The sequence below is a fragment of the Phasianus colchicus genome, chromosome 4 (genome assembly GCF_987193195.1).
Source record: "Phasianus colchicus chromosome 4, bPhaCol1.hap1.1, whole genome shotgun sequence".
NCBI lineage: Eukaryota > Metazoa > Chordata > Aves > Galliformes > Phasianidae > Phasianus > Phasianus colchicus.
Genome location: NC_143439.1, coordinates 56,407,902 through 56,423,092, shown reverse-complemented (window position 1 = coordinate 56,423,092; position 15,191 = coordinate 56,407,902). Strand labels below are relative to the sequence as shown.

Below are 15,191 nucleotides of genomic sequence, written 5' to 3'. Positions count from 1 at the left end.
TATTTTCCTTAAGAAATATAATCTCATGTAATAACAGAAAGGTAGTAGCCATTTCAAAAGAAGTGACCAGTTATTTCAGAAACTAAAAGGCACAAATTCAGAAGCCTTTCTTTTTGTCTGTAACTTAAAATGATAAAAATATTTGGAGAATATTTAGTACATTTATTTTATATCATCCATATTCTCTTAGAGGTAGTGATTATAATTAGCAACCCTATTAATTACAGAACTTCTCTGATCTTCCCAGCTAAAATATTTGTGTGCTTGGTTTTATTTTTGGTTTATAGGTGCGCTTGTGCAGATGGATTTGAAGGTGAAAATTGTGAAATAAATGTTGATGACTGTGAAGACAATGACTGTGAAAATAATTCTACTTGTGTGGATGGAATTAATAATTATACTTGCCTTTGTCCACCTGAATATACAGGTAGGAGTATAAGAGAAAGTGAAATTCCTAATAGGAAAGAGCTCTGTTTTTCTATGCGAGTCAATTTACTTTACAATTGATTTAGGGCCAAGTTTCCCTCAATAATTCTCTTCTGTATGGTTTATAGTAAAAAGTAGACTTAATACCTACTCATTAATTTCCCTGTTAGTTTTCGAATTATAGCATTTTGAATTTTAAAAGATGTTTCAAAATGTGTTCCTCACATATTTTTACCTAGCCCAACCAGGCCAATGAAGAATGCCCATAGATGTAAAAATCAAAAAAATATATATTACTTTTATCTTCTATTCTCCAAGTTGTTACCAGGGCAGAAAAATGTCTATTTGTGCTAACAGGGAAATGGATTTGGTGTCCTGGATGTTGTCCTGCCCTCCTTTAAAAATATTAATTCATATTGTGATGAAGAAAATAGCATTACAAGAAAATAGCATCATTAGAGTTGGCAGTCAGGCTCCTCTCTTTGAGACACAGGATACCTTGCATGCTCTCATCATGTGTGTGAGAATGGAGAGTAGTTAGAACAGGAACACGTGAGAACAAGAAGAATCTATTGTTTATGTTCATCTGTTTGATAGTTTTCCTAGTTAGACAGATCTGCTTTCTGTCAGCTAGCAGTCCACTAGGAGAACGCAGAGCTTAAATTCACAAAATTATTTGAAATGCATAATGAAGAAGCAAGATCCTCTCTAACCTAGGAATTAGCTAACTATACCTAGTCACCCTCTTTTCTTAATATAATCAATCCTATTGCGTCTATCAGTTATGCTTTTCATCATCCTCAGGGAGCACTAAATTTGAGCTCTGGAAAACTGGAAGGTGAGGTTAAGTAATGAAGTAATTTCATTTATTGAAAACACAGCTAACACCTTTTTAATCCAAGGCATTTCCATCATTATTTTTACAACCTACTGGATTGCTGAAATGATTTAGAGTATTCAGATTTGAGTCAGTATTTAAATCTTTAAAACCCTCAGTAAGAAAAAATGACAGAACACAGGTATAAGAAATAGGATATTGTAATCTGTGTATTCATACAGTACTTTTTCTGGGTAAATGTTTGGAAAAAATTTCTCTTTGAAGAATGAGCCACAATACCTAAAGGGATACGAGTTAAAAGCATATGTAGCAGAATAAGGTAAATAAGAATAACGGTGGTGGTCCACATCTGGAAGATTAGACGTAACCTACTGCTTAAGAAAACTTTTTTGTCAGGTACTCCTCCCTCACTGTACTGGAAAGCAACTGACAATTCAAGCCTTAGAAAGAAATAGTAGGTAACAGCGTCAATAAGTAGTGGCAGATCTTTGTTACTTTTCCTATATCTAATATTTCAGCTATATCCGAATCAAGCTTCAGATCCCAGTATTAACTGCTGTCTCCTTTGAAAATGAACAGATACTCTTTTGCATAGGATGGAAGAAAGCAAACCAGTCAAATCAGTCTAGTTTACCTATTTAACAATTCATGTTAAGAGGTTTCATGTACTTATTAAATAGTAGACAATTCATTTGCACATCCATCCTCCTCAGAAGTTTTTTGCGTGTGTTTCTTGTTTCTTCATTTCTGACATTACCCTAGGTGCATTTGGACTGCTAGGGCAAACAGCTTGTTGTATTCATAATAACCCATGGGAAGGACTGTTTTGTATTAAATATCCATGGAGTGGATACAAAGGCTTGTTTATATGTGCTAGCCTAAAATTTTGATTGTGTGCTTGTTGCATTTCTGTTGTATTTTAATTGAAATGTATGTTTTACATTTACAATTAAAACTTCAATTGTAGTATTTATATATATGTGTAGTTAGAGCAAAAAATGAGAGCATAAATGTTTGCAGCATTTTTAACTTGATGTTTGTAATGTAGTTGGGTTTTTTTTAGTTAAAATAGAAGAAAGTGTATTTTTTATTTGACTCATACCTAAGGAAATGGCAATTACTTTGTTTTGAGGAGCCTGCTGTTGTTGTAGAACGTTGTGCATAATTCTAACAAGAAAATGCTGTGAGTTTCCATGTCAAGTGGTTTTGTTTGCTAGCTGGAATTCTTTTAGAAAAGTAGATTTGTTTTCATAGATACAGTTTCTAGTCAAAATTGTTACTGAAATCAATAGGTCATATAAGTAGACTATTTCCAAACCTTATGAAAAAAAAGATACACGTTTTTCCAAACATGCAAGACCAGAGCCTCTGCTCACTCTATAGACAAGGTGGACATAGGTTGTAGCAAAATTTCAAGTTTTTCTTTCCACAGGACACAGTACAGAATTCTACAGTACATTTTCTGTCTTACAGAGCATCTGAAGTTAGGATACATTCTGTGAGATCTTAAGCCAGTTTTAATTCAGATAAATTATAAGGAGAAAATATAAAACATCGTTTATCTTTTACACTTGACACCACTGTTCTTGCATAGTAAGTATGTTACTTACTTAAGTAACTTCCAGCATTAAGAGTTACTCTGGATACATTAGGATCTAGAAATGGTAGTGTTCAGAATATAAAATGATCTTACAGTTGACTCAAGTGTGTATGAGATATCAAATTATTTATAGGATTGTTTTTTCCTCTTGCTCATAGCTCGATTTGAAAGCAATAGAACCCATACCCAGTATTGATACAGTGATGTTTCATTAGGAGTTTTGCAGGCATTTGGATGTCGGTATATGTTTTAAAAGGTTAAAATCAGATCTGTATATTACTATGTGCTGTTTGTTTTTGTTTTTTTTTTTTTTCATGGAAGGCATTTTTCAGTAGATAAACAGCTGTACTAGCTGAGCAAAAGTAGGCTAATCATCAGAAAAACTGGCTACATATTCAGTAGGTAAAAAAAAGATTTTAAAATGTGAAAGTATGTATCTTTAGTTCAGAAAGTCCCTGAACCATAAATTGCTGGAAGCTGAACAGTATACATACCAGGAAAATGCCACCAAGCCTTGTCATGTTGTCTTTTAATTTTGCTGACAATGCTTTGTATTGTTTATGTGCAAGATGCCACGGTGAGGATGTACTGAATGTGGAAGTGCATCAGCCCAGAATATTTTTTCATTCTTTCATTTGCAAATATGTTTTATGTTTCAGTAGCACAGTGTAACGAAGAAGTCAGTTGGAACCCATTGGTATGAATTGTAAATCATTCTGCTCTAAAATTTTAATACAGTTAACTCTGAAAATACATTAAAAAATACAAAAAATATTATAAAGAATGTTAGAGTGCAAAACTCTGTCACTTTTTGCATTTTTTTACAATCCCTTGAAAATTTACACTTCTTAAATAAGTGCTATTGATTAAAAAGAAAGAAAAAAAGAAAGAAAGAAAGAAAAAAGCCTGTTAGCTTACGAACCAAGAATTGATTTTCCTCTGCCTCAGTTAAGTTTTGCAATTACCTCCACAAATAAAAGTGGAAAGACAAAGAAAGGTATTTGCACAATACTATGAGCTTTCTTAAGATCACAGACTGTAACTGTGAAATAATGGGAAGCAAATGGAATCATCAGACATTCAGATTGTCTGATGAAATCTTGAGAAATAAAACATTAAAATGCTTCCCTATGTCCTGCACTCTTTAACTCTGCTATTCTCTTAACATTATCATCTCCTTTATTTTAAACTCAGTCTCAGGTCATTTTGTGTGCATTCTATAGACTACAGATAATCATTTATCTTTCTCATTACCATCAGTCATTAGATCACAAATCTAACAGATCCAGAAGTAAAACCTTTATTGTGCCACCAGTGGCATGTACTTCTTACCTTTTCTGTTTGTTTTGCTCTGCTGTAGGTGAGACTGAAGCTTGCTTCATTTTTGCTATATCAACATCTCTGCTGCTATAGCTCTGCATTAGCTTAATGTGCTATGCTGTTGTATTACAATGTAAAAAGTCTCTTGTCTCTTCTGTCTTTGTCACTGCAAGCTGCTAATCTGAATGAAGTGGAAAAAGGTCAGTTGTCTTTTAAGCCTACTTTCCTTTCCTTTCCTTTCCTTAAAGGTGCATGGATTTCTTACGAATGATCAGATGAATCGTATATAGATATCATTTAGAAAGCTCATTGCAAATCCTGAAATCAGTCACATGGATATAGCTGTGTATACATGTCAAAAGAATGTCATTGAAGATACAGATCACTGTGCAGGAGTACTATAATATTACTTTTTTTCAGGTGTTTTAAAGATTTGTGCACCCGTGATAAGACTGAGAAAAAGGTTTATGTTGTGATCTTCTACAATCTTTATTCTCATCCTTAATACATACCTTGTTTCCATTCTAAATATGCTGTGTTTTATAGCACTGTTTTGATGTAATTTCTTTATTAAATGATGGTACTAGAAATTATGCTGCAGTATAGAATCGTAGTCCTCTTGCTTATCATATACAAGTGACCTTTGTGCCATAAGTATCTAAAGAATCTGAAATGATCTCATCAAGCTCAGGCTGTTATGCAGGAAAGGTAACGGTGAAGGTATTTATCATATGAATTCGGTGTTTTTTGTTGTTGTTTTTTTTCTTTTACTTATTACTATTCTCTGTCTGACACCTATCTCTCTAACAGAGATAATACATCTCCTATACAAGCTGATCTTCTGTACAATCCACTATTTACAATCTGAAACTAACGTAATTGGAGACAATGTATTTGTAAATTGCATATTTAGTTCTGAAAAGCAAATGAGTCAAATGAACTTGCAGTGTATTTGCTGTCAAGTAAATTTGATAAATATAATTTGCACTGTATAAAACAGTGCAGTATTTCACTAATGAAAAATATTTTCATTAACCACTAAATAGCATGTTTAACAAGGCTGCAATTATACCATCTATATTGACATCTGAAGAGTTATTCTTACAGTTTAAATTAAGAGCCTGAATTCCCTCTGCAAATGAGAGAGAAGCAGATACTTCCAGAAAGTGATTCCATTCACAATTTGGATACTTAAATTTGTATACAATTTAGAATGCCCCTGTTCTGCATTTTACAGTTACTTGTTTGAACAAGTAACAATTGGCCTCCCATATTTCTTTCTCCTTGTCACTTCCAAAGTTATTTCTATATTGTTCTTTTGCTGTGCTAGTATGAAACCGGTTGATTTTATAAAAAGAGTACTTTCACAAGGAGAACTAGAAAAAGTGAAAGTTCAGTACAGAGAAATATAAAAGCTAAACTTTGTTACCCTTGTTTTTAATAGTAAATAAATGAAGCAGTTTTAGCAATAACTAGTTCAGTGTTGGTGATTCATTTTGATTTTTTAAATTGCAAAATTTAGGGTTTTCTTTTGTAAATTAAAAATAAAACCCCTAAACTTTTCTTCTGTGCCCATGAAAAACAGTTTTTTAAATGGAATCAAAACTGAAGATGCTACTTTGAAGAGATTCAAGCCTTAATTTCAACTTGAAACAGATGTTATCTGTGCATAATTAGGCTTGCTGGTAGTTTGAATGTCTTTTAAATGTGACAATAGGTAGAAGGCAATGAATTCTATAAATTACTGTAGTCATTGTAAACGTATGACACAAGTATGAACTAGAAAATATTAAAAGTACTGATTTTATCAAGAACAAATTCCTCACAAACAAATTATCAAAGACCCGGGGATGTGAACTAAGTTCAGTACAAAAATTAAGCAGATGTGTGTGATACATGCTTGTATTTGCTTGCACACTGAACGCGGAAGTCATTATCAGTATCTAAGTTGCTTGGAGGATCATGGCAGACAACTTTTGAGCTGGCAATAGAGGGAACGAAGGATAATGACAAGTAATCATCTCAGTTTAGGTAAGCCCTAGACAGATGTAAATTTTGTTTTTATGTTTCAAAACTTAATTACATGGCCTTCTAGCTGCTACAGTTCAGCAAATGTTTCAATTCACTTGGTAAACAAGTAGTTGCTTAAAATTTAGGCATGCAAGTAATGAAAAACAAATCATACTGTTTGTTGTAGATACATTAATGTGATAGCATGATAAAAAGTATGGTTATTTCATTCAATCAGAATCAATCCACAGTCTTGTAAGATTTACATTCAAATGCTGCAACTTTTAAGAAGAAACCAGTAACTTTGCTACGGTTTGTTTTTCCTGATTTGTATAATTTTGTTTTGTGAAGATTAATACTCATGCTAATGTAGTCATCTGAGGTATATTAAAGTAATTTTGCTGTGTTTTCATGAAGGTGAAGTATACATCGTTGGCAATCTAAACCACTAACTTCTAGTTTGATAGCTGACTTCAGTGATTCTGCCAATTATCCTTGTTTTGTTTTCCTTAATTGTCTTAAAGGTTATCTGCCTAAAGTTACTGTTTTTTGTTATTGCCAAATAGCATAAGTAAATGACTAGAAATGATAAACTAAATAAGCCACGTTTTGCAGCTTAGCTGAACAGAAGTAAGCAATGATGAGCAAAGTCCAAGAATTGATCAAATTTTAAATTCTACTTGAAAATTAAATTCTAACAGAATTTGCAGATTTGTGGTTGTAAATTGTATCTTACTGTGACAGTGAACAAAAATTAAGCATCAGTGTCCGTTGTACGGTAAATATTTTCATTTTTCCAATAGTACAATTAGTACTTTAAGTATCTCATTTTCTACTGCTTAATAAAACTGCAGCACTTTTCTCTACATAGTTTGTTAAGTAGCACTGTTGTTTTCCAACCATTTCTATAAGGCGTTCGGTATTTGAGTCAGAAGTAAGTGAACAGAGACTTTCAGTCAAAAACTAGATTAAAATACCTAATTGATAAAACATGAAGTCTGCAGAAGTTGACTTGCAGTATGTAGCAACCAAGATCGTAAGCTGGAACAAAGATAAATGTACTATATCCTGCTATTCCAGTAATTATTTCTAAGTCCACAAAATGTATTTGGTATTTTAGCCTTGGAGCAATTGACAGGTCTTTCCTTTGTATTCTTTATCTAGTTTATATTCTAATATCATACTCAACTAGATTTTAAGCTTGATTCTTCATTAAGTTTGCCTGTAATTTTCCTCTAATATTAATGACCATTTGTGTTAGAGCTCTTCTATTCATTTAGAAATATTCTATATTTTATATATTTTTATATATTTTATATATATTTATATACTATATTTTAAATTTATTGCCCGATTATTCAAAATAACAATGATGTAAATCATTTTTGCATCATTGCATTGTTTCTTATTATTTGTTGTACTAAATGTCTTTATATGTTGAGAAATCTGAAGTTTAATTATTCTGTGATTTATAAGATCATCGTGTCATAAGAGTGAAATAACGTATAGAGAGAAAACATAAACTATGAATCTAGGAATTTATGACTTTGGTTAGTTATCCAAGGGTTGCACAAAGCATGTCATCTGTACTCATAGTACAGATAATAGAACATAATAGTACTATCTGACTGTTTAAATCTGCAACACCTTCTAATCTTAGTAGAAATCTCAGTAAATATTCCAGTTTTTACCTTGGAGGATTGCCTGCATTCAGATTGTGCCAACAATGAAGAGTTCCACTGGTTTCAGCGCTATTCCATACCAGGAACCAGACTGCATAGATTAATTAAACAGGATGTCTCATGAAAACAGTTACTGCTGATCCTAATTAAATTTTGGAAGTTTTTCATAGAATCTTTGATTTTTATCCACTAATTATTTAAAAAATAATGATCTGCTGCTTATTCTTCTACATCCAAAAATGTTCCTGTCTTCATCTTCTAAAACATGATTACTTAGCCATGCTCTTACAGCACCCTCAGGTCTAATGCTGTTAGGTGAATGGAAGAATGTACACACACATTGGTATCAAGCTTCCTGAAACCCAGACACTGATTCACAATTGTTTTTCCATTGCTTTGTTATGATCTTAAAAACACTGCTTTTCTTTTCTTTTCTTTTCTTTTTTCAATTCCATCATTCTCTCTTCATTTCAAAAAAATGATGTTCTCCCCTTCACCTTTTCTCAGTTAAATTCTGAATAACAAATCGGCTATTCAGTATGCCAGAAGAGATGTTGCTTTACCAGGAAGATATTCTTTTGAAGTCTGGATTTCATCTCACAAATTTTCACATTATTTTTCTATCTACTTACTTTTCCTCAAGCAGTGGTGTTTTGGTTATGAGAAGGCTTCACTTAGAATATAAATCTGTTAACAGCGCAAATTAAGAACTAGCATTTAGGTTATTTTGGTTTGTTCTTCTGCTGATTATATTCTCACTGAAAAATTCAGTATCTGGTGTAAATGTTTTGGATTCCATTTCAGATTTTTAGTTGTTTTTCTTTTCATTAATCCTGTGTGCAAGTCCATCGTGAATTCTACTGACTATAATGACAGGGTTTGTAGTTCTTTTGAAACTGACTTTTTTTTTTGGTTCAATAGGATTTTGTGCTTTCTCATACATGATTCCTCACTACATGAACTGCCATGTTATCACACCTTTACCTTGATTCCTATTTTCTCCATTACTTTATTCAACTAAAAGCTCCCTTTCAATTATATGATCCTGGTTTATTTCACATTATGTACAATTTTCAAATGTAAAGACATACTTTTATTTTCTATCACAACATATACATTCCTGTCTTTTTTAGAAGAGCTTTATTTTTTGGAATCGTTGTTTCTCTTTCAGCCTATATAGACCTTTATACTGTGGAAGGATTCCAAAGAGTACTAAAATAAAAGTCTGCCCATAATTTCAAAAATATCTAATGATGCTTGCGAAGCACTTGACTGCAGTAGACCTGATAATATGACATTGATTTTACAATTTGAATTGGATATTTTTCAAAACTGTAAATATTTTTCAGTCCTAAATGTCTAGGTTTGATTCCTAGCAAGATTTGTGAATTAAGACTCTTCAAGTGTCCCAGAACTTCTCATGAGGTAGTTCAGTTTTTAGTTTAGCTCTGAAGACATGTGCCATCAATTCATGACTACTAAAATGCAATGGATGCAATGTACTCTGAAAAATTACGTATTTTAGAAGCACTTGGATGAAAAAAAAAAAAAAAAAAAAAGATTTCTACACTACTCAGTAATGCTATTTGCCCTACTTAAACAAATTTCGAAGGTCTATGCTAACAGTAACCTAAGTGATGGCTCAATTTCTCTCCTGTATCAATGCCAGTTCAGTGAATCAGTGGTGAGATCGTTTGCTTCTATAACACCAGCCCTAATTCTTCTTTTGAAAAGGTATTTTGGGGGGTTTCCACTGAACTTTTATCGTGACTGTAGCTACAGAGACAAGAAACCTCCAACTCTGTTTGAAAGATAAGCCCAATATGTCATTCTCGTCTGCGGTTTACTCTTGAGGAATTTTGGGAATGTTTAGAGAAGGTTTTTCTAAGTCTTGTAAACACCAAACAACTATATTTTTATCATTTGTAACTGGGTTGTCATCTCCTATGTTTTGAATTCTGCATTTAATTGTACATAGATTATACTCCATAATAAGATTTTTTTTATGAGTATATAAAAGTGTCTCTGTTATACACTGATCTGTATGGAGATAAAAGCATTTCTAACTCATAAGAATGCATATAAGCTAAGTTAAAAATAATAATAATGTTAGGGTTTTTTTGTTCCACTGATATTCCTGAAAATCTGAATTCTCTATTTAAATTTCAGAGATATCTCATACTTAAATATTGATGGCCTCTAGGTGGCCTTCAGCCATTACAAGTTCTTCAGATTGACTAAATGCTATGTGAAGAATTACTTCCTTTTATAAATGCTTTTGTTCAAACAAACCTTTTTGGAAAGAGAAAGGGATGTGGGGTTTGTTTGATATATTGTGGGATGCTAAGAATCCCTGGTATTTCAGGATTCTTTGTGCATTGACCTAGCCATAACATTTGCACACTTCCAGACTAATAAGTCCATAGAGAGTTTGAAAAGGCTTTGAGGATAGAATTTAAATCCTTTCTATTAGTCATTCTCAGTGGCCTGTATTTGATCTTCATTCAGTTTCCTAAATATATTGACTAAGTCATATTGTTACTGACAGTTTTCCTGAGGTCTTTTAAGTAGGCTGTGCTTGAACACCATTGTTTTGTGTTAACACAAAGCTTATCTGGTTTTGTATGGAAAATGCTCAACTTGCAAACTGGTAATGTGCTGTCATTAAAAATATATGTATATCTTTATGGAGAATCAGTCTGGATCTTTTCATGTATTTCTTTCTGTTGGATGACTGTGATGCACTTTTCTGACTGGTTTTGGCTTCAGGATATTTCAGGATGTTGAAGATTTCATGCCTTACAAACACATAACACATATGTTTATATGTTTCTATTGAGTTATTATTCTTTGTTTCAGATTTGCCTTTTTCTCTATCTCTGCTGCTAATGAGGACTGTTCCTCAATTCCAAGTTTTATTAATTTGTCCAGTGTTTGAAATAAATCCTACTTGTCTGAAGTTCTAGAAATAATATTTGAGATCATTAATAGTCACAATGGTATGTTCATGATATGCAGTCTGAAACAATGGTTCATAAGCACAATTGCTGTGAAAATGAAAGCCTTCCAGGGAGGATCTGTTGAACACAACAAATATATATATATATATATATATATATATATATACATCCAACACTTACCTACTCTTGCTTTCAGTTCATTATCATTATCATGTGCACTTCTGTAATGCTAGAGAAGTCCATCTAAGACAGAAGGTAGTTTCTGTGTGGTACTAGACCCTCCAAGAACTTCACAAATAACAGTTAAAGATGCCAGAAACCTTACTGTTTAATGATATTAGTAGCTGATAAGCTTGTTCATAAACCTAAACACATATGTATTTTGGAAGACAACATTCATTCATATACTCACTCTAAAACTCTATTCCAACGTTGTTATCCTGTACCTTCCTCCTTTTTTTCTAGTCCACCTGTTTTTATTCAAATTGTACCTCTAAATGTTCTGTCCTTTTCCCACTTCTGCACTTGTGGTGATGCTGTCTTTGTCCCCAGTACTCTGCTGCCTTTCTGCAGATATTTATTTCTCATCACGACTCTTTCCAGTGATGCCTAGTGCCAGGACAAGAAGCAGTGGGCATAAACTGGAACATCAGAGGCTCCCTCTGAACACCAGGCTGCACTCCTGTGTTGTGTGGTGATGGAGCACTGGCAGAGGCTGACCAGAAGCTGTGGGTCTCCTTGCAGATTGGCTTGCCTGGACATGGGTATGGGCACCTTGCTAAGGGTGTCCCTGCTTGAGTAGGGTTGTAACAACATACGTCCTTTCCAAACTCAACTCCTGTGATTCTGTGATCTAACAACACTGATGACCAATACTCAGAAAAGTAGAACCAAGGGATACCAAGTATTGTGCTTCTTGAAGAAAAGTTCAACTTCAGCAGTGAAGGCGCTTTCTTACCAACTGATCTTTTCTTTCCCATTTTGGTGAACAGTTCTGTTTTTATACCCTCTTGACAAACATCAAGGAGCAACCCTACTACCTGCATTGTTTCTGGGCCTAATAGACCTATAAATCCTTAAATTCAGCAAATACAAATAGTAGATAATTATGGTATACTAACAAGTGCAAAAAGTTGGAATGCTGATTAAGAAAAGTAGAGGGCAAGTTTTTGTTGTTGGATAATTGGAATTGTATTGTCAGACTGTGATATTAACAAGTTGTTCTTGTTTGATTTTTTTTTTTTTAAGAAATAGATTATTTGCAATACAAATCTGAATATTTCTGTGTGGAATGTATTCATTATTCTACCATTAAGCATGCATTTTTTTTAATGTTAATAAAAAAATTCATAGCAATTACTGAAAAAATAGAAACAGCTATTTTTGGGTCACTGCTGTGTTTTCACTGAGTTGAGAACATGTATTACTTTTCAGGTGAGCTCTGTGAGGAGAAACTAGATTTCTGTGCTCAAAACCTGAATCCTTGCCAGCACGACTCAAAGTGTATCTTGACACCCAAAGGTTACAAGTAAGTTTAAAATATTGTCATGGTCCAGCTGCATCCAAATTTTTAGGTTTTTTATCCTCCTCAGCATCTTTTGTTTTTCTTTTAGTGGAAGGAAGTTCTATTCTCAACATACTGATTTCAGTTATTACTAAATATTACAGTAGACTAGGCTCAGTTATTTTAAGGTAGATCTCCAATATTATCTTAGATGTGGTTTACTGAATTAAAAGATTCTTAGCAGTTCTAACTTCAACTAGAATTTGAAGAAGAACAAAATGCAGAGCAGTTAGTTTATATGATAGTCTATACAAAACCCTTTAGTAGCTTGGACAGTGGGAAAATAATTACATTTAATTGAAATGGAATTATTATACTGCTGTCTGAGAAGTAATTATGAAAGAGGTTATTAGGAAGGAACACTGCAAGGTATAAAATAAAGTCCATTCCCAGGAAAGTTAATCTGTAATTACACTATATCCTTATTATAATTAATTATGCACACTTCAAAGTGTTTTTAATGGGCTTTAGGTTAATAAATCATAAGTACCTGTCTTACACACAGTGTGCTCTTGTGCCAGAATCGGGTTATCTATTATCATTACAAAAACTTACGAAAAGACATGTTATTTAAAACGAAGCAGAAAATATATCAAATATATCAAATATTCACATGAACACTAAATGTTCATTAAGAAAAAGTTGTCAATTGGAAAATAGAAAACTTGTTGGATTTAATTTTTTCTGCATTATGTTTATTATCTTCATGCCACTTCAGTGAATCTAGTTTGGCATGTCATACTTTACTACTCAGCTGGTCAGTCTTCTAAGTTAATTTCTGAGATTTTAAATCAGAAAATAATATATGCAATAACTTCAAGAATGTATCTCATTTATTTTTATTAATAGTGTGCTTTATGTTCTTTATTCCATTTTCTTATTCATATATGTTGTACAGTATGTTGTTGGGATATATTTTGTTGGAGTACTTAATTTAACATTACATAGCTATTTGAAATCACTCTTGGCTCTTTAGAGCAAGTTTTAGTTATAAGAGAAAACAACAGCAAGGGAGGAATCACAGGGTCTAATGAAATCAATCCATAAATCTTAATCAAAAAATATTCATGTGTATGTATGAATTAGTAATATTTTCCATTCATTTTTCACAGACTTCTGAGCATTCACTCAATCTAAGAATATGAGAACTCCCTGCAGATCTGCTGCTAACAATGAGAGTTGCATGAAGTAAAATAAATAATAATAAAATAAAAAAATAATGTTGCCTACTATTCTGACAACATAAAGTTTTAGTTCAGTGAGAACTTGAGGACTCAGGGCAGGGATGCAGAGTGTGTTTTGAGACTTACGTTAGTTCAGTAACATCGAGCTATTTGTAGTAAATTAGGCTGGTTGAACTTCAAGGGGAAAAATAAATGTGTTACCTTTGAATTGAATAAATGGATCTTTGGCCTATTCTTAGCTGTTCAGTTGGCAAAGAAATTATCCATCAGAATAACACAAACCTTAGATTACTTGTCTGTTTCAACAACTAAGCATATTGATTATTTTTAGTGTTCACAACCACTTACAACATCCCTTAACATTCTGCATTACTCATAAATTCAAAGAACTGTCAAAATGATTCATGAGGTCTCTCCAGGTTTTAAACCACAAATTATTCGATATAACGTCAAATAATGAGTAAGCATGTGTAACTGGCAAACCTGGAAATGAAAATTCCCCAAATAATAACATGATTAAGGTATACAAAGTCAGAGTAACATTTTAAAGTTTCAAGTTTTAAACAACTCATTAGTTCCTTACCTTTCTCATTAACACTCAGTATTGCTAAAAGGCATTGTGTTATTCTTGCTTTTCTATTTTACAGATGTGATTGCACACCTGGATATGTAGGTGAACACTGCGATATTGACTTTGATGACTGCCAGGACAATAAATGTAAAAATGGAGCACAGTGTACTGATGCAGTTAATGGGTATACATGTATTTGCCCAGAAGGATACAGGTGAGGAAGATCAGAAAATAGTACAAGCATGTTTAAGGCCATGTTGGATGGGGCACTGGGAAATCTAATATAGTACCTGATCTTGGAGAAGGCTCTGGGGCAACCTCACTGTGGCCTTCAGTACTTGAAGGGAGCATATAAACAGAATGGGGATCAACTGTTTGCATGGGTTGATAGTGATAGGACTACGGAAATGATTTTAAACTGAGACAGGAAAGATTTAGGTTAGATATTAGGAGGAAGCTTTTTATTTCCTCTTTACTTTAAATTACTTTACTTACACATTGTAACAGGCTGCCCAGAGAGGTTGTGGATGTCTGATCCCCTGGAGGCAATCAAGGCAAGGAGGGATGTGGCTCTGGGCAGCCTGATCTGGTGGTTGGCGAGCCTGCCCAAAGCAAGGGGATTGAAACTAGATGATCTTTGAGGTCCTTTTCAACCCAGGCCATTCTATGGTTCTATGTATTTCTTTCTTGTGTAAGTCATGTTGTTTTTTGTAAATACTGATTTTTCTATTTGTATTTAGTGGCTTGTTTTGTGAGTTTTCGCCACCAATGGTTTTACCTCGCACCAGCCCTTGTGATAATTATGAATGCCAAAATGGAGCCCAGTGTATTGTAAAAGAGAGTGAGCCAATCTGCCAGTGTTTATCAGGCTACCAGGGTGAGAAATGTGAAAAGCTGATCAGTATAAACTTTGTCAACAAAGAATCTTATCTACAAATCCCTTCAGCTAAGATACACTCCCAAACCAATATCACTCTTCAGGTAAGATTGCTTGTATGGAAGTTTCTGATCTGGAAAACAGTGTAAATGATTTTTT

General features: G+C 33.3%; 1 protein-coding gene across 4 annotated transcripts in view; it reads left to right on the top strand.

Moving 5' to 3' along the window:
• The window catches only part of SLIT2 (slit guidance ligand 2), a 244,645-nt gene that overhangs the window by 214,104 nt on the left and 15,350 nt on the right, over positions 1 to 15,191 (top strand). For all 4 annotated transcript variants that reach the window (XM_090139613.1, XM_090139614.1, XM_090139612.1 and 1 more), the window contains 4 exons: positions 288 to 427; positions 12,271 to 12,364; positions 14,232 to 14,369; positions 14,896 to 15,136. In XM_090139613.1, the coding sequence (XP_089995739.1) occupies positions 288 to 427; positions 12,271 to 12,364; positions 14,232 to 14,369; positions 14,896 to 15,136 (613 nt within the window). The remainder of the gene's footprint in view (positions 1 to 287; positions 428 to 12,270; positions 12,365 to 14,231; positions 14,370 to 14,895; positions 15,137 to 15,191) is intronic.